General features: G+C 42.8%; 3 protein-coding genes across 3 annotated transcripts; all 3 read right to left on the bottom strand.

The window, feature by feature from the left end:
* Positions 1-1,804: 1,804 nt before the first annotated feature.
* Positions 1,805-4,255, bottom strand: LOC115741133 (patellin-3-like). The gene is made up of 4 exons (XM_030674909.2): positions 2,992-4,255; positions 2,623-2,747; positions 2,347-2,488; positions 1,805-2,182 (listed from the first exon to the last, which is right to left on the bottom strand). The coding sequence occupies exons 1-4, from the start codon at positions 4,165-4,167 to the stop codon at positions 1,913-1,915; spliced, it is 1,713 nt and encodes a 570-aa protein (XP_030530769.1). The 5' UTR covers positions 4,168-4,255; the 3' UTR covers positions 1,805-1,912.
* Positions 4,256-6,801: 2,546 nt separating this feature from the next.
* Positions 6,802-10,733, bottom strand: LOC125313659 (protein NRT1/ PTR FAMILY 5.10-like). Its single transcript, XM_048273467.1, has 4 exons — positions 10,371-10,733; positions 10,050-10,267; positions 8,760-9,313; positions 6,802-7,803 (listed from the first exon to the last, which is right to left on the bottom strand). The coding sequence occupies exons 1-4, from the start codon at positions 10,519-10,521 to the stop codon at positions 6,987-6,989; spliced, it is 1,740 nt and encodes a 579-aa protein (XP_048129424.1). The 5' UTR covers positions 10,522-10,733; the 3' UTR covers positions 6,802-6,986.
* Positions 10,734-11,295: 562 nt separating this feature from the next.
* Positions 11,296-14,687, bottom strand: LOC115737329 (protein NRT1/ PTR FAMILY 5.10-like). Its single transcript, XM_030669400.2, has 4 exons — positions 14,279-14,687; positions 13,950-14,167; positions 12,648-13,192; positions 11,296-12,323 (listed from the first exon to the last, which is right to left on the bottom strand). The coding sequence occupies exons 1-4, from the start codon at positions 14,427-14,429 to the stop codon at positions 11,525-11,527; spliced, it is 1,713 nt and encodes a 570-aa protein (XP_030525260.2). The 5' UTR covers positions 14,430-14,687; the 3' UTR covers positions 11,296-11,524.
* Between the last annotated feature and the right edge of the window lie 2,426 nt (positions 14,688-17,113).

The raw sequence follows: 17,113 nt of genomic DNA, 5'->3' as shown, positions 1-17,113 counted from the left end.
GTGGTGCACGTCTAAGTTCGACTTCCTCATCAACATTGTCGTGCAGACACCAACATGAATATGTTGAAAGAACAGATATAATACTTATGGAAAACTCCTAGATCTATATTTAAATCTAGTTTGGGAGAGTAAAATTCCCAAAACTTGACCTAAGTCTAAATCGGGAGAGAATATCAACTTAATCTTGGAGATGTTGTGGAGCAACGTCATGAATATCCTCATTGGCGGCTATCGACTGGATGGATGACCAAATTAATCTTCACTTTCACTCAAGATTAGTTGCATAAATTTATTCACATAAACAAAATGAAAGCTTCAAAGAGGCCAAGGAGAGAGAGAGAGAGAGAGAGAGAGAGAGAGAGAGAGAGAGAGAGGGAGGTCCCTACCTCTCTCCCTCGAAGGCAGATTGGCAGCTATTTTTCCAAGGGAAGAGGAAAGGTGGAGGAAATCCTAGCAAAGCTTTTTCTAGGTCTAACTTTGTCCAATTGAAATGTTTATGATTGAATTGGCAATAATACATAAAGTTTAACACCAAATTATAGTCAGTAGGTTTCCTTAAATGTTCATAAATTGCTATCTTCTTAAAATCATCGACCATCAAAACTCATACTCTCTCAATCTATAGGGCCAAATAGAATGGGATTGGTCTGCTCTTTCCTTATATGAGTTCATAAAAATTCTCAACAATGTAATTATCCATCACCCAAAGCTTATCTCGTCAGCTCTCAAAATGCACCAACGTAGTAGATCTTTTAACATCAGACATGTAGGATGCATTTGTTTGGCAGGAAATAAATTATTTGAAAAATATTTTTTTAAAAAATGACCGCTTATATTACATACAAAAATGAATGAAAGAAAACTATTTTCATTACTCACAAAATGTTAGACATATTATTATTATCGATAATGCCAAAAGAAATCATTGGCTAATTATTTCAAAGGGTCACCACGAAAAATCTTAAAGTGGTACACTTTTGATAAATTTATCACAAATAGATATGTTTATCATAAAAAATTTTAAACTGGTACACTTGTGACAAATAGAACATATCTTAGTTTCCGTTAAATTACTTAATACCACAAAAATCCCAAACTAGCACACAAGTGATAAACGAAGAGTAAAAATTCTCAAATCGGTACACTCGTCTACGATCATGAGCTATCTAACTCAGTAATTTAACGGGTGATAAGTTTGTCACGGGTATACCAGTTTAAGGTTTTTTGTGATAAAAAAAATTAGTCAATTTGGAGTTTTAAACTATATAGATAATTAATTTTTAAAAAATAATTTTTAAAATTATTTATTTTTCCCAAAATAAATTAAGCGATAGTTTTACGTGGAGAGTGAGAACTCGCATGATCCGACGAGTCATGTGAACCGGGGATTATGGAATGATTGCTTGAGAATGTCCCCACCCCTCATAATGCAAATGCAGAGGGCAAAAGAAAGCGAGGCAGCTGAAAAGGAGCGAAGTGAAGAGGCTTTATCAGCTGATAAAGTTAAAGAGAAAGGCATGCAGAGTTTAGTTTATACAGGTTCAAACCATTCCGAAAAAATTCAATAATAAGAAGTGTAAAGAAGTCCTCACAATAATCAATTGGATTTAACAACAGTCCGACAGTTTTATAGTACTGTCAGGTATTTTTGACAAGACAATCTCTCAATCAATGAGTGCTTTTATGCAAAACATGCGATGATGATATGTGAATCTACGATTGAGATTATACTCATATCGATAAGAAAGTATTTCCCTTTCCTGAATTCAGACAGAACAAAAATAGAACATATTTAAATCGGCAAATACAATTGAAATATTTCAAAAATGAAAAACGATGGAGAGATAGAGAAAAGCCTGACTCAAAAAAAAAAAAAAAAAAACGCATTGCTAAAAGCAATCCAAGTTACTGATCAACAAGGGCATTGGTCTTCCGAGCAGGCCTTAGTCTTGGACCTGTAAAGGAGCGTCTTCCTCTTGGAGGACTGATTGTCAATCGTGAGCACCACTTTGCCCGGTTCCCCGGCCTTGAAGCGGCCACAGATGACGGGCTCGTCGGCCGGAGTTATCTTCCTAGTCTTCTGCACGATCACGGTGTAGGAACCCTCGGCACTCGGAACGAACTCGGCCCCGTAGCTCGCGTCACACCCCACCACTTTAGCCTCCCAGACCACAAGGCATGTCTGCACATTACACCGTATTTTTCATTTCACAAAACAGTTGACAACACAAGAATAGAGCACATCACGTCTGACCAACCAAGGTTGAGATCATTTCTAGGTTGTTTAGAAGAAGAAATAAATACAAATGTTGACGAAGTTTGTAATTGACGTGAAGAATAGCCTACCTCGGCAACGGGGAATTCGACAATGTGCTTGGTTGCCGGCTTGATTGCGACCTCTGTAGCTGGTTCAGCAGCCGTGAACTCCTGCTCTTCCTCCGTGCTTAGCCCGCCATATTGCGCCGGCAAATGTTCGGGCGCTATGTATCTGGTTTCATCATCAAGAATCAGACTGAGAAATTCTTCTGACAGATCGTTATGAAGGTGTTTCAGAGGCCCACATTGACCAAACAGCAAGTGATGATCGAGAAAATGAAAGAGAAACCAGAACAAGGGAATCACTTGAGGAGTGTCTCGGCAGTTCTTGATGGGCTTGCAAACACAAACTTGCTCTTGGTCCTCTGCGTCAAGAAAGGACTGATAATCCTGTTGTAGGCCAGGTACCACCATGGAACATTGATGAACACCTTCACTCAATATAAGACAGAGTCGTCAGACTCTGTTGGAGGTTTTCGAGCTGACATAGTCGGCGCATCGAAGTTCGTGTACATGATTTCGTCCCCGAGAACATGTTAATCAGTTAGGGAAATAGCTAGGAAAACGAACCTACATTATGCATCCTTCATTGTGTTATAAGACAAAGTTATGGTATGTCTCGCATTCTGAAGACAAAACAGTTATGGGAGGTTGACGTATAATACCATGTCTTACCTGTTTGGCTACAAACTCAGGGTAGTTGTCCTGAAGAATCTGGAGAGCCTGGCCAGTGGACTTCCTCAGCTCCCTCCTGAGAAGCCCTGGCGAGTTCTTCAGGTCAATCACCTGAACTACCGTCGAGATGCCACCGGGGCTCATGTCGAGCTTCCTGATGCTTCTCTCCAGGAACTGGATCCTCCACTTGAGGAACTTCTTCCTCTTCTCTTCGCCTCCGAAAGCTTTCTGATGCAGCTCCCTGTCCTGAAACTCGCCGTACACGTTGTAGCACACCGGGTGGCCCTCCCGGTCAAGCCCGCGCATGAACACCGCCTTGTTGTAGTCCGTGCCGAGGTCCTCCTCGAGCAAGCCGTCGACGCCAAACTCCCTGCGCCACCTGACTGTGCTCTTGATCATGTCGAAGGACTCCTTCACTTTGAAGTCCCTGGCTCTCAGGAACTTTAGGAGGATGACGTCACTTCTCTCGTCGTCGCCGAGGAGCGGGACTCCCCAGATGAACACCTCCTCTAGCTCTGCCATGGGTTCAGCTTCTTTCTTGCTTTCTATGGCCGCAGCCGGAGCCGGAGCCGCCGCCTCCTCTGTTTTTCCGGCGGAGGCAGTTATGGACACCTCGACTATCGTCTCCTTGATGGCCTCGAGTGTCTTGGCGCCATCCTCTTCGACCGCAGTCACATTCTCCACCACCTCCTGGATGATCACCACCGCCTCCGCCTCCTCCACTGGCACGGGTGGCGGCACTTCCGTGGCTGCCTCGGCTTCAGGCCTCGAAGGCCCATCGGCGGACGTTTTCACCGCCTCTTTGTCTTCCTTCTTCTCTTCTTCCTTAGGAGGCGGTTGTGATGGTTGAGTGGTGAACTCGCGCTTGTTCAGAGCCTCCCGGACGAGGCGTTTGAGCTCGTCAAGGGCCTTCTTTTGGGCCTCCGGGAGCTCCCCGACCACGTTGGTCTCTTCCTTGAAGGAAGCGAACCTGGAGGCCTTCACGATTTTCTCTTCCAACTCCCCCTCCGGGACCTTATGCCCGTCCTCTCCGGCGGCTTCCGAAGGCGGCGGCTCTTTTCCGGCGGCGGGTGTTTCGGCTGCTTGCGGCACGTACGGAACCACCCCCACCACAACTTCCTCCGCCGGGGCCGGCGTTTCTGAAGCGGGAGGTGTGTTCTGAGGGTCCTCAGCCATGAGCGTCGAACTTGAGAGAGAGAGAGAGAGAATTTTGTCTTGGTTTATGAAGCGGAAAGGGGCTGAAGATGAAGATGAAGATGAAGAGGAATAGAGGGAGGTGTTCGTATTTGTAACTCGGAGTTGGTGAGCGCGGGATTTCTCGGGAAAGGGACAGTCTGTTGGGAGGAGGTGAGCCAACTCAGATTATCGACTTCTTTTACTTTTTGGGCCCCACTCCCATATTTTTCTAATTTGGACCTGCTTTTGGCCCCCCCTCTCCTTTTCTGTGGGGCCCATAGCATTCCTGTCACTCTCTCCTTGTCACTTTTTCCAGCGACTCAAGTCAATCATTTCATTCCACTCCACCTTATATTCGCTTTTTATAGTATGGAGTCCATGTTGATTTCATCAACCCTTGTGGCACATTTACGTCTTTCAATCGAAACGATTTCTCTCTCCTCTACTTTGATTTCACCAAAAAAGTAGAAGAAGAAGTTGTAAACAGCTATTCTTGATGAAATTTGTGAGTATTTCGTTAATACCCCTTAGTGATCATGAGAATGATTTTCCCTTCAAATGTTGGAAATTGCGATTAGAATGTGGCTATAACCAAATCAAAATCGAAATAAGAAAAGTCAATGCTTGTTCAAAGTTACGAGAGTTAAAAGGAAAATACCCACTTAAACATATACTTAAGCTGTAAAAGTTCATGACTATGATGATAAAAGAAGTTCCATTTTCATCTGCAAGATTATATGTGGTTGGGTTATTTCAAGCGGAAAATATATCGGATCCAAATTGTAAATTACGTATTCATATGCGTTTAAATTTCTAAAGCTTCTAAAACGGGCAACGGTAGTTCCAACACTAAGTATTTAGCTCATAGAATCATCAAGTTCATTGATGCGTTTCTTATTATTTGAATGAAAGTGTCGATTTCTCGTCCTCAAATAGCCTTGAAAACGTGCATAGTGATTGTCTTGACGAGTAAAATGAGAGGAGGATATTGGATTGTTAGAATACTATTTTCCCAAAAGTAATGTCCGAATGCTATTAGACCAACAACAAAAATGTCCAAATGCTAAATATTTTCATTATTACAATAATAACTGTCATGAGATTTGGTGCACGGCGCCAACTTGTGTAGATAATAGGGCATTTGCTGAAGACAGCCTGTAGACACATCGTGACTCATTATCACAATCCATCTGCATAATAAACCAATAGGTTATATTTAGACACCATTTTGATTTAAATTTGTAATTCGCTTTTGGGACTTCTAAAAAAATTTAATTTAGTTTTAAGTCTCGATTAGTAACCAAAACAAATAGAATTACTTTCCTGTCCTTCATCTTATATCGTTTGCGATCGCAGTGCACGATAACCTCTTGCCTATCGAAAAGCTCTGACTTGGAGGACAATTAATAATAACATCCCATTCCGAATAAGAAAACACGGGATTTTTCTCTTCACCCAATAATGATATTCTAAAAATGTGCCATGTTGCGAAACTCATCATCAACACTTTCGGGATTAAAAAAAAAAAAACCGTGATTAGTTTCTTCGATCATCACTATCACTCCCATTGCTTTTGTCTCTATATTTCTTTCTTTTTACGTGCCGCGAGCTTCCGGCTCGACTATACTATCATATACGTCTAGAATCCTATGTCAATTCATGTGCATCACAAATGTGAAATTTTGTGGTTTTAGAAGTTTAAGTTGTTAGATAGAAGTATTAATTTAATATATTTTAAATATTTTTTCAGTATAGGATTCGACCTCGACCAACTGATGGCCAGCCTCAACCAATATGGTCCTAACGTTGAAGATGACGCCTAGCTGTGAACTTCAAATCTAAAAAGATTATCGACCCACTTTTGAACGTGTTTAACAAGAACTGAGTAAGATTTTAGCTTAGCTAAGCAAATATAGTTGTTGCAGGCGACAGCGAATATGTGGGCCCCGAGAGGCTGTCAGCAGTCAGCAACACCTTCGTATCTTTAGGTGGATTTTGGGGGCCACGTTCCAACTACGATCTTATTTTATGATTATAGCGGTTGTTTTCTTAAATAACGACATTTTCATTGGTTCTTTCTATTCTTCAATGTTCATCCAGGAACTGTGCGTGTCTTTTTGTCTGGTGCGTGTTGGTTCTTTCTGTCCTTCAATGTTCATCCCGGAACTGTGCGTGTCTTTTTGTCTGGTGCCCGTTTTCCTTTGACAATTAAGATGAAGCGAGACAGGCGCTGGTAAAGAAGATCGAAGAGAGTTGACAGAGGTATATATGAAGTCCGGTATAGGTCTGACTTTGTGACAATATCCTCATAATCAGTGGCCAAATTCTTGGCATAAGATTCCGCGAAAAATCATTAATCTCCCGGGAAGATGCCACATTATCGTCACGGCAAAAGGGTTTTCGCGGGAAGAAACGAAAGGCACCCACCAGGGGAGTTGAGGAGATGGGTGGTGAAATCCGCGGCATCAGCGATTCCACTGGTTTGGCTCATTGGAGAGCTTATGGACAGAGCACGTCGGGGGGGCTAATAGTTATGTTACTCGTGAGGGCCAAAACCAATTCTCTGCTAACTTATAAGCCTCTCGGCGAATTCAGCAAATCCAGGAACCAAATCATGAACTAGCACCGACAATTGCCATCACATAAAATCTTTTTCAAACTGTAATTTCTAATCTATGACACCTGAGAGTAATTCACATCTCTCTGGTACTAAGTTTTCAACACCATGCAAATTTTTTACAGCAGTTCACAGAAGTATCCCCAAATGATGGTACATTATCAAACTGGCTTTGATATTACAGCTGTGAAAGCAGAGCATCTTATGTTGTACTTGACCTGTTGTAGATATAAGATTTAGCAAAATACAGATAGACGACCAGTTCCAATGCACTTAGCCCGGCTAGGAGCCAATAAAAGTTATCTAGATGAGCTCTGTTGAGGTTATTGGCAAACCAGCTCTCTCTCCCGTTGCCTCCGGTCGCCTCCGCTATGGCAGACACGAGAAAGCTGCTGAGAAAGTTGCCGACACCGAAAATACTGAGATACAAGGAAAGGCCCACGCTTCTCAACTCACTTGGAACCTGATCATAGAAGAACTCTTGCAAACCCACCATTGTGAACACGTCCGAGATCCCAAACAAGACATACTGAGGAATCAGCCACCACACGCTCATTGGAACAGTCGCGTTAGGCTTATCGACCAGTCCGTGTTCTCGAGCAGTTTCGAGTCTTTTCATCTCGACTAGTGCGGCGACCACCATAGAAACAGCAGATAAGAACATCCCAGTCCCTATCCTTTGGAGCATCGTGATGCCAGAGGGTCTTTGAGTAAAACCTCTCACTAGAGGAACGAACACGCGGTCGTAGATGGGAATAAACAGGACGACTGAAAGACTGATGAAGGACTGTAGTGACGCGGGTGGAACGTCGAATCCAGGTGTGATGGATCGGTCCATAGTTACTCCTTGCTTGGTAAAAAAAGTAGAGGACTGAGCAAATACTACGGCATAAACCAAGCTTGTCGCCCATATTGGAGTGAGTCTTAATACTGACTTCGCTTCTTCCACCTCACCAAAGGTGCAAACCTTGCCGTCGCCCTTTGAACCGTCCGACGATAGCAAGGCCTTATTGAGGAACCTGCCACAGAGATTATCCATATTGAGATGTTAGTGGAACCTGTTTAAGTTCAACGATGTAATATTATCAAGGTAATATCTTGGGCAAGAAGTTAGTAGATGGAAATCACAAGCAGAGGAAGTCTGTCATCTTACACTGAGGTGGGTGTGGATTTCGTAATTAAAGTCCTTGCACTATAAATGACCATGAAAAGTGTCCATACAATAGTTTGCATGTAAAGGGAAAATATCTCATTGACGGACTAAACTGCATTTCCCGACAAAACGGTGATCAATGTTCTTTTCCTAGTTATCAATCAGCTGATCTAGAATCCGCCACAAATCCAGACACTTAAATGACAGCTAGATGGCATTCAGCTAAGATCAAGTATCTTGGAAATTGCATGCATTCATCCTGTCGTGGTCACCATTAGCCATCACTGTGGTTCTTTATACAGAGTACTTTTAATGAGAAGAGGCACAAACATGGTACCCCCTATACAGTACACGAAGCGAACGTGACTCTTAAGTCGCACAATCTCCTGTGGACATCCTTTGTGAGATGAATGCGTGAAAAGTATAAGAACAGATCAAATGACTGTCATGAGTAGTCATTCAAGTCAAAATAATTCTAAGTGTTGGAAGGTCCAACCAAAAGTTTCAACTATTAGGTTGAGGGCGACCACATAGAGAACCAAACAACCCATGGTCAATCAATGTGAGATAATTTAATAGTAACGGTGAAAAAAATCAGCATTTGATGTTAAGGAGTAGAAAATGATTCTGATTAACAAATGCTAAAACACATAGTACTCTATGACATAGACTCCATTACCACAGCCCTATATCCTTATGTTAACAGTGTGCCATATAACCAAAAGAAATGAGGGTCTAGTAAACACCAAACTTTTTGGAGATACCGCTGGAAATCCCAGTTTAGTAAATTGCTTCATAGTATTTCAAAAATCGCCCTCTTACTTGAATTGGCCAGATCCTTCATAAGGCAAGGTTCCACGAGATTCTTCTTCGGCAACTAATGCCATTGTGGTGGTTTTCCAGTTCCTAGCTGCTGTAGCAAACACAGAACCGATCCTCAAAAATGGGCTTCTCTCATCATTTTTGAAGCTATAGCGATATGTTTTGGTACCGAGCAGGAAAAGAACTAAAGCGGCTGCCATATAAGCGCAAGGTATTCCAAATCCCAGACCCCAGTTAAGGTTGTCCTGTATGTAGTTCAGGATGAGAAGCGTTACTAACATTCCCCCACACATGCAAAAGTACCACCAATTGAAGAATGAGCTTTTGGCTTTGCACTCCTCTGGATTTTGCCCATCGAACTGATCAGCACCAAATGCCTGTACACAGGGCTTGTGGCCTCCTTGTGCAAATGCTACCAGATACAGAGAAAAGAAGAACAACACCACTTGGTGGAGAGGGGGAAAGCAAGAAGAGGTTTGAATCGTGCCATTGCTTTGGCAATCAGTTGTACCGGAAGACGGAATCATGGCTGAGAGAGTCAACAAGCCTAGCCCCTGCATCATTTGTGGAACCGAGAAAACATTGTCATTCTCCCAAATATATATGGAGTGAATTGATGATGCTTTGTAAACTGCAGTATGTTATGGCCATATCAGAGCTTTACAGACAGAAGTCCGTTGAAGTTGACCCCTATTCCAAGTATCTTTAAATTAAGAAATACAGAACAAGACTGCTAAATGAACAGTTTGTAGAAACCGAGAGCAATCACAAAAGACTGCTAAATGAACTTCATATACTTCTGGTCACGTAGCTATCGTAGTGACATATGTAGCCCACGGAGAGAAAAATAAGAAATTCCACTCGCTCAACCACTGTAACGCAAATAGGTTACTCAACTTTGCATAAGTTATTATAGACCAAGGTCATTGTAGCCATTCATCCTATGGTTACCAGTGTGGCGCATACACATTCAATAGATACGATCAGGTTAGTCTCCATGGACAGAGTCTATGCAATATTTTTCACTCAATTTTAGAAGTCAATCACTCAAAAGAGCTGAGCTTTAGTAGAGAGAGTAGGTCAAGTAAAACCAGTACAATCCATTTGTTATTTTCTGTGTGTTCAGAACAAATCCAACAAGTGTCCATACGTAGATGATGCAGGAAAACTACTGGGAAGATCTTTTACCAGTTTCTAATCAAAGACGCCTTCTTTGATTGATTTGTTGTCTAATTGTTTACACTAGACATCAATAGCAATCGAATCCATCTATAAGAGAGAGAAACTAACCAAGATGTAGAGGAGAGAAGCACCGACGATGGTCCTGTAGCGGCCGAGGAACGAGTCGGCGACGAAAGCCCCAACTAGAGGCGAGAGCGACGCCGTGCCCGACCACGCGTTCACGTTCGCCGCCGCCGCGGCCGTGGACTGACCGAGCGGCCCCGTCAAGTAATTTATCAGGTTCGAACAGATCCCGTAGTACGCGACCCTCTCCCCCACTTCCACCCCTGAACGAAACACAAAAAATAGCAACCTCGATCAGCGTACAATCATCAAACACTCGTCGTTCGTCGCTGGAAGAAGGGTACGGCGACAAAAAAGCCGAGTTACCGATGATGAAACCGGCGGATCTCCACCCGCCGGAGGCGGATCTCGCGACGGGACGGCCTCTGTAGTCGACGGCGCCGTCGACGGCGTCTCGGAGCAGGGGAGTCTCGGCATCATCAGAGTGGGCGGCGAAGAAGGTGGGTGTGGTTCCCATCGTCCAGCTACAGCAGCCGAGGACTCACAATAGATAAAGTCAAGGACTTTCCAATGGTTCACGTTCGTTTGTTCTTGAGAACGTGTTCGGACAATTTGGGGCGTCGTCGTTCGCTTGCGTCATCCGGAAAGCTTGCGTGCTCTAACACGACGATGGCCTGTCAATTGAGTCATATGGAACACTCAAAAAAATCTCTCGAAAAAAGACAAATTATGTGGAAAGTGGCAACCTTTTGACGTCTCTAAAATGTCGTCTTCTTCTTCTTCTTCCAACGTCTAAAATCTGAAATGTTCACTCTTTATTTCAAGGAGAAATTCAGAAGGGTGTTCGTTTCAATGGAAGAGAATAGTGAGAGGAATCGGATTGAATGATGATGGACATTTGTGTTTGTTGTTTCCTAGGAAACCCAATGATGCTCAGTGCTCACATCTAATTCTCAAATCATTGAATTAGATTAGATTAGAACGAATTAGAGGGTCAGGAATGCTGAACTGGGCTGTGTAGTTTGCAAGAGACAAATGCACAGCACCAGTGACAGCTTTTCTGCAGACTTCACAACTCCAATTCGCTAGCAGAAAGATCTTCACAAAATACTTACCATGAGGTCCCTTCGAATTCAGTCCTATAGCTTGGACAAACCGCCTGATATCGGCCCTAAATTGAGCAGGCCCTGCGCAAGCCGGCATGATGCAGCAGTTGACATGTATTTGGCTCATGTTCTCGGGCAAACCAGCTCAATTTTCTGCTAACTAATACAACTTTCCGGAAACTCAAGCCAGGAAGCCACTTTCATGGACTACTAGGGAATCATTGACTTACAAATACAAATCAACTTACATATTCGTGTAACTTCTCTCCAGGATTGCACCAACTCATGCCCTGAAGAAAATAATGTCCGATTAAAAGTACACTGAGGCGACAGCTAATTCGAGAGGAAAAGAGGAAAGAGGAGAAAAGCATTCTGTTCATTCTAGTACTATTTTCAATCATTGTATGCCGATCATCAGGTTGCCCTCCGCCGATATATGTATGTCATTGCGCAACAGAAAAATAAGGCTAATCCAACTACACCAATCCCGGCAAGCAGCCAATAGAAGTAATTGAGATGCGCCTTGTTAAGATTATTCGAAAACCAACCGTCACTACCAGTCACTGCTTCGATGATTGAGATAAGGATGCTGCTTAGAATGCTCCCTACACCAATAACACTAAGGTAAAGCGACATTCCAACGCTCCTTAATTCAGAGGGGACCTGATCATAGAAGAACTCCTGCAGACCAACCATGGTCAAAGCTTCAGCGAGCCCGAAAAGCACGTATTGGGGAACCAACCACCACACGCTCATCGGAATCGTGGCATTTGGTATATCCACCAGCCCGTATTCTCGGGCAATTTCCAGTCTTTTCGTTTCAACTAGGGCTGCAGTGACCATACCAAGAATCGAGAGGAACATCCCGGCCCCTATTCTCTGCAGCATCGTGATTCCAGAGGGTTTGTTGGTTAAACTTCTCGCTATAGGGACAAAAACCCGATCATATATCGGGATAGTGATGACAATGGCGAGTCCTGTAAATACTTGGAGTGATGCAGCTGGTATTTCGAAGCCTGGGAAGATGGTTCTGTCCATTGTGGCTCCTTGCTTCGTAAAGAAGGTTGAGGTTTGTGCATAGACAATGGCAAATACCAGACTTGTCAGCCATATTGGAACAAGCCGTAGTATGGACTTTGCTTCCTCAACATCGTCAGCACTAGTTTGGTTTTCTTTTGAGTCATCTGCTATAATCAAAGCTTTGTTTAGAAACCTGCAAGATAGAGAGATCAAATTGAGTCTGGAATATGTAGGCATGAAGTGACCTCGAGCTAATACAAGTAATGAAAAAGAAATAAGTGATATTAACATCTAGCATTAGTTCCTAGTTTAGTCACTGCTGTATCAAAGGCAAGCAGAATTTAGTGGGATAACTAGTCAGCTGAGCTTTCTAAGACGAATATTTAAAGTGCATTGAACCTGCCACCAAGAGGCCATTTAAGGCTAGGAACCTTGAGCTTAGAAGACGCTGCAATTTGTGCTACTGGCAAGAAAAATAAAAAGAGAAAAAAACTAAAGGCATCAATGAATTTAGTACTCGAATTGCTTGTAATTCTCTGGAGTCAATTCTAAAGCTTCCTCTTCACTAGGCAACAATGGAGCAATCTTCCTCCAATTTTTAGCTGCAGCAACATAAACATGGCCAATTCTTATGAATGGGCTCCTTCCATTACTTCGGTTGCTGAATCTATAAGTCCTCGTCCCCATCAAGAAAATGACCAAAGCGACCACCATTATAATACAGGGAATGCCAAATCCAAGGCTCCAGTTGAGGTTGTCTTGAATGTAAACTATGACCACAAATGTTACCGTGGCTCCTGCACATAAGCCAAAATACCACCAATTGAAGAAAGAGCTTTTAGCTTTGCTCTCCACTGGGTCTTGTTCGTCGAACTGATCTGCCCCGAAAGCTTGAACACATGGTTTATGGCCAGCTTGTCCAGCAGCCACCATATAGAGAGAGAAGAAAAACAAGATGGCATGGAGTTTAGAGAATGAACAGGATGTTATCCTGGTGGTGTTTTGGCATTCAGATGTGCCAAGAGAAGTGAGGACAGCCGATAGAGTCAGCAAAGCCAGTCCCTGCCACAAATTTCACAACAATCTCAGTCTGCTACCCTTTAAACATGAAAGAAGAAGATTTAAACACGTATCTGTGTGCATAAACCTGTGTGCATAAACTACAAAGGGCCATCATCACTTAGAGAAATCTTGGGTTCCTAATCTTCTTTAAACATCAGCCACCTCGAAAAGGATTGCAAGTAAGACATGTAATGCAAGGCTACTTTCGGTAAGTCAAGCAGATTTCCAGCAATGTGCTCAACTGGGACCGAACTCTCTCTATCACCACCCCACCACCCACCACACAACACCCCCCCCTCTCCCAAAAAACAACCCAAAACTCCCCACAATTTCTGGGTAAAGTTTGTGTCCTTAACGCAGTTGTCAAAAAAGAACTTCTGGGTGACTTCCCCTTTTCCTTTCCTTTCAATTCTTTACAACACTCGCCCACAAAAGGAAAAGTACTTCTTTTCTGCAGTTCATAGTCTTGGCAGAATGAATTGGGCCTGCCTGCTTGTTGAGTTTCAAGCACTCTTCCAATAGTATTCTCTCGTGTTCATTCAAGATAATTTCATTCAGTCAACTGCTTTTCACAAAAATTGTTGGGAAGTTTTCGTTTCAATTGCAAGAAGCACTTATCACTGCCAAAAAGAAAGGTAAATGGCACTATAATCTGAACAAAACATATTTCAGCTACATTCACCTAATTACTCTTAACAATTTCGACAAACTCCAAATCTATGATCACGACAAGAAATGATTGAAGATTGGAACGAACCAAAATATAGACGAGAGAAGCAATGATGATGGTTCGGTAACGTCCCAGGTAAGAATCGGCGACGAAGGCACCGAGGAGAGGCAACAGAGACGCCGTCCCCGACCACAGGTTGACGTTTTCCGCCGCCGTCGCCGTCGACTCCCCCAGCGGGCCCGTCAAATAGGTAATCAGGTTCGCCGATATCCCATAATACGCAAATCGCTCGGCAACCTCCACGCCTGGCCAATTAGCACACGGCATCAAAAGACTCGAACTTTACCGACACCCACGTGGCGTAATCACGCCTTTCATGCGAATCAGTGCAACAAAAGCTTTCTCAACTCTTTTACCGATGATGAAGGCCGCAGATCTCCACCCGCCGGAGCAGGATCTGCGAGCTGGACGATCCTTGTAGTCGACGGCGCCGTCCACGATGTCGCCGCCCAGGAGCGGGAGCTCTCCCTCCGGCGAACAGGCGCCGGAAGAATCGGGTGGGCCCATCGGGGTTGCGTCAGCGGAGAGGATTCTTGCTTTCTTTGCAACTGCTCTGTTCGTCTTCGTCCGGGTCCCGAACAACAATCGTTCTTTATTAGCATGCTTGTCGGGCTGTTCATTTGATGGCCAATAAACGACGAGACTCGACTAGCGATGTGTCGTCCTCTTTCGCAGGTTTAGAAGGCGACGAGTGACCTTGGGGAGCGCATCGAGGTCTGCTCCACGATGGGGAATCGCCGTGGAAATCAGGTCTGCACTCAACAGTCAACTACTGGAATGCGTCACTTGCCACCATGAACCCCATTGACGGTGCATTTCTTTCCCGAGCTAGGAGATTTCGACGTTCATCCCCGACTCGAACGCGTGATCCCTAAGATCGAAATGAGCTCAAAATGCTGTGACGTGACCGGACGGAACCGATCAATTGGACTCGAATTCATGCAAAATTTTTTTCAACGACTCTCTTTTTTAGAAACGGATCTATTTTCACAGAGAATTTGCTTTTACCATACATTTTATTTCATGAAAAATAAAGAACATTTTTTTAAAAATAATCGTTTATATCGCTTAAAATTATTTCTCATTCATTATTTTCTATAAGCGACATAAACGATCGCCTTTAAAAATATATTTTTAAAATTATTCATTTTTTCAGTAAACGAAGGCACTCAAAAAAATTCAAACTAATGTAGTTTTTGGTTTCCACTACTGGCCTCATAATTCAATTTGGAAATAAGGTTAGTTTCAGGATTATTTAATTTATTTTAAGCCCGCAGCTACTTCAACAAATATAATGCCATTTTTCAGACAAGACATCAATTTTGAACAAAAAGAACAAAACAAAAAGGCGGATCACCGCAAAAAATTGCGCATCGAGGGCGTTGATGAATCATAAACTTAGATAGGGATTGAGTGATTATGTGCATATTCATTAAAATAATTTACATAACACCTCAGGAAATTAATCTCATCGAAATTCGATATTTTGTTCTCTCCAATCTGAATTGGCCTTTTCCTCAACTTCTTCGTTGATTCGCTTTGCATCCTCAAACTTTAGAATCTCTAGTTTGCAATTTGTGCCTAAAATCCGTAATTTGAATGATCGAAATTTCCATTTCTATGATAAACGCCAAAAACATTCATTTTCACATCTTCACAAATCGCAAACTCAAAGGTCATAGTGACGGGGAGTTTTGCTTATTATTGAAAAAAAAATTATTGAAAAAGTCATAAACATATTATAATTATGTCAATTTAATCCGAAAATCTTTTTTTTTTGTCAATTCTATCTCAAACCTTTTATATTTACGCCACTACAATTCATTTGATTGACAGGTGCCGATATGGAAAAATTTTAATAATATTTAATATTTTTTTATTTCTTTTATTTCTTCTTTCTCAATTTTACCCCCTTCCCCGAGTGGTCGGCGAGCTATGGCCAGAGCTCGCCACCCACCGGGTAGGGATGTGAAGCTCTCGCCGCCGACCGCCGGCTCACCCAAATCCAGCAAGCCCAACCTTGCCGGGGTCGTGATGAAGGTGGGCATGGCCTCGCTTGTCGTAGGTGAGGCCGATGATACCCTAGAGAGCCTAGCCTCACCCGAGGCCACAATGACCTCGCCCGGCCTAGGTGATGGTCGCAAAGCCCCCATCGGCGATAGGCAAGCTCTAGCAATGCTCGCCCGACATAGCTCACAGGCCACGGGGGTGGAAGGGGGAAATGAGAAAAAAAATATTAAATATTATTAAAATTTTGCCACATTAGCATCGGCCGGCTAAATGGATTGAATTGACATGAATACAAAATGTTTAGGATTGAATTGACGCAAAAAAAAGAGTTTAGGATTGAATTGACACAATTGCAATAAGTTTAGGAATTTTTTGGTAATTTTTCCCCTATCACCGTGTACTCTTGGTACTTAAGAAGTAAATATGTCAATGCCCTTGATCGGACCCGACGCGGAATGCATATATGACAATTCAAATCTAGACTTCAAGTAAGGAAAACGAAACCTCTAACCATCCGAGCAATCCCATACAGCTATTTATTAGCTATTTGTGTCGACACATCGAAGAAAGCTATGCGCAAATCATTAAAACCGAGTTCTTCTTAACAAAGGAAGTCGGATGCTGCTACCCAATTCTCCTCACGTCCTCACCGTAGTATGTTTCTGATTTAAGTGCGTGTCGAATCGCATTAGGATCCTTTCAAGCGTTCGATCTTGATGGTCTCCCTCAAGTTTTCAAGCATCATCTATACGAATTTTCCTAACGTGGGCTTACATTAATTGAGATTGTAATTTACACCGTTCACGAAGTTGATCTAATAAAATAAAATAATTTTTTTTTTAAACCTATCTAATATGGCCTCGATATTGTATGGGCCGAATTGAGCCCAATCGGTTATAAGAGGGCATGATTAAAAACTCTATAAACAGTACTCAAATCCCTCGTCTAGTCCTAACAAATTCATAAACAACCTCATACGTCCTGAGTTGTACCGGTACGAAACAAATTTGTAGTGGTTTGATCGCCTCTTGGCTCAACGTGCGAGAGCGAACCGTCAAAGTTTCCAAACTAGGCAATGCACATGGTGACAGAATTTGAGCGAGAATCCTGCAAGCAGAGCATTATGTTATTTCTGTTTATGGACGGCAGAAGGAAGATGACCATTCTTGATTGGACTCGGA

This window comes from Rhodamnia argentea, chromosome 2, assembly GCF_020921035.1.
Source record: "Rhodamnia argentea isolate NSW1041297 chromosome 2, ASM2092103v1, whole genome shotgun sequence".
NCBI classification, from domain to species: domain Eukaryota; kingdom Viridiplantae; phylum Streptophyta; class Magnoliopsida; order Myrtales; family Myrtaceae; genus Rhodamnia; species Rhodamnia argentea.
Note: the sequence above shows the minus strand (reverse complement) of the source record. Positions and strands in the feature narration are given on the sequence as shown.

Excerpts from the sequence above, each read along its gene's own strand:
- LOC115741133 (XM_030674909.2), bottom strand. The coding sequence starts at position 4,167 with ATGGCTGAGGACCCTCAGAACACACCTCCCGCTTCAGAAACGCCGGCC. Across the intron at positions 2,489-2,622 it reads ACTGCCGAGACACTCCTCAA|ATACATAGCGCCCGAACATT; the intron begins GTGATTCCCTTG and ends TGATGAAACCAG. Across the intron at positions 2,183-2,346 it reads TCGAATTCCCCGTTGCCGAG|ACATGCCTTGTGGTCTGGGA; the intron begins GTAGGCTATTCT and ends TGTAATGTGCAG.
- LOC125313659 (XM_048273467.1), bottom strand. The coding sequence starts at position 10,521 with ATGGGAACCACACCCACCTTCTTCGCCGCCCACTCTGATGATGCCGAG. Across the intron at positions 10,268-10,370 it reads ATCCGCCGGTTTCATCATCG|GGGTGGAAGTGGGGGAGAGG; the intron begins GTAACTCGGCTT and ends TGTTTCGTTCAG. Across the intron at positions 9,314-10,049 it reads CTTCTCTCCTCTACATCTTG|GGGCTAGGCTTGTTGACTCT; the intron begins GTTAGTTTCTCT and ends CAAATGATGCAG.
- LOC115737329 (XM_030669400.2), bottom strand. The coding sequence starts at position 14,429 with ATGGGCCCACCCGATTCTTCCGGCGCCTGTTCGCCGGAGGGAGAGCTC. Across the intron at positions 14,168-14,278 it reads ATCTGCGGCCTTCATCATCG|GCGTGGAGGTTGCCGAGCGA; the intron begins GTAAAAGAGTTG and ends CTAATTGGCCAG. Across the intron at positions 12,324-12,647 it reads GAGAATTACAAGCAATTCGA|GTTTCTAAACAAAGCTTTGA; the intron begins GTACTAAATTCA and ends TCTATCTTGCAG.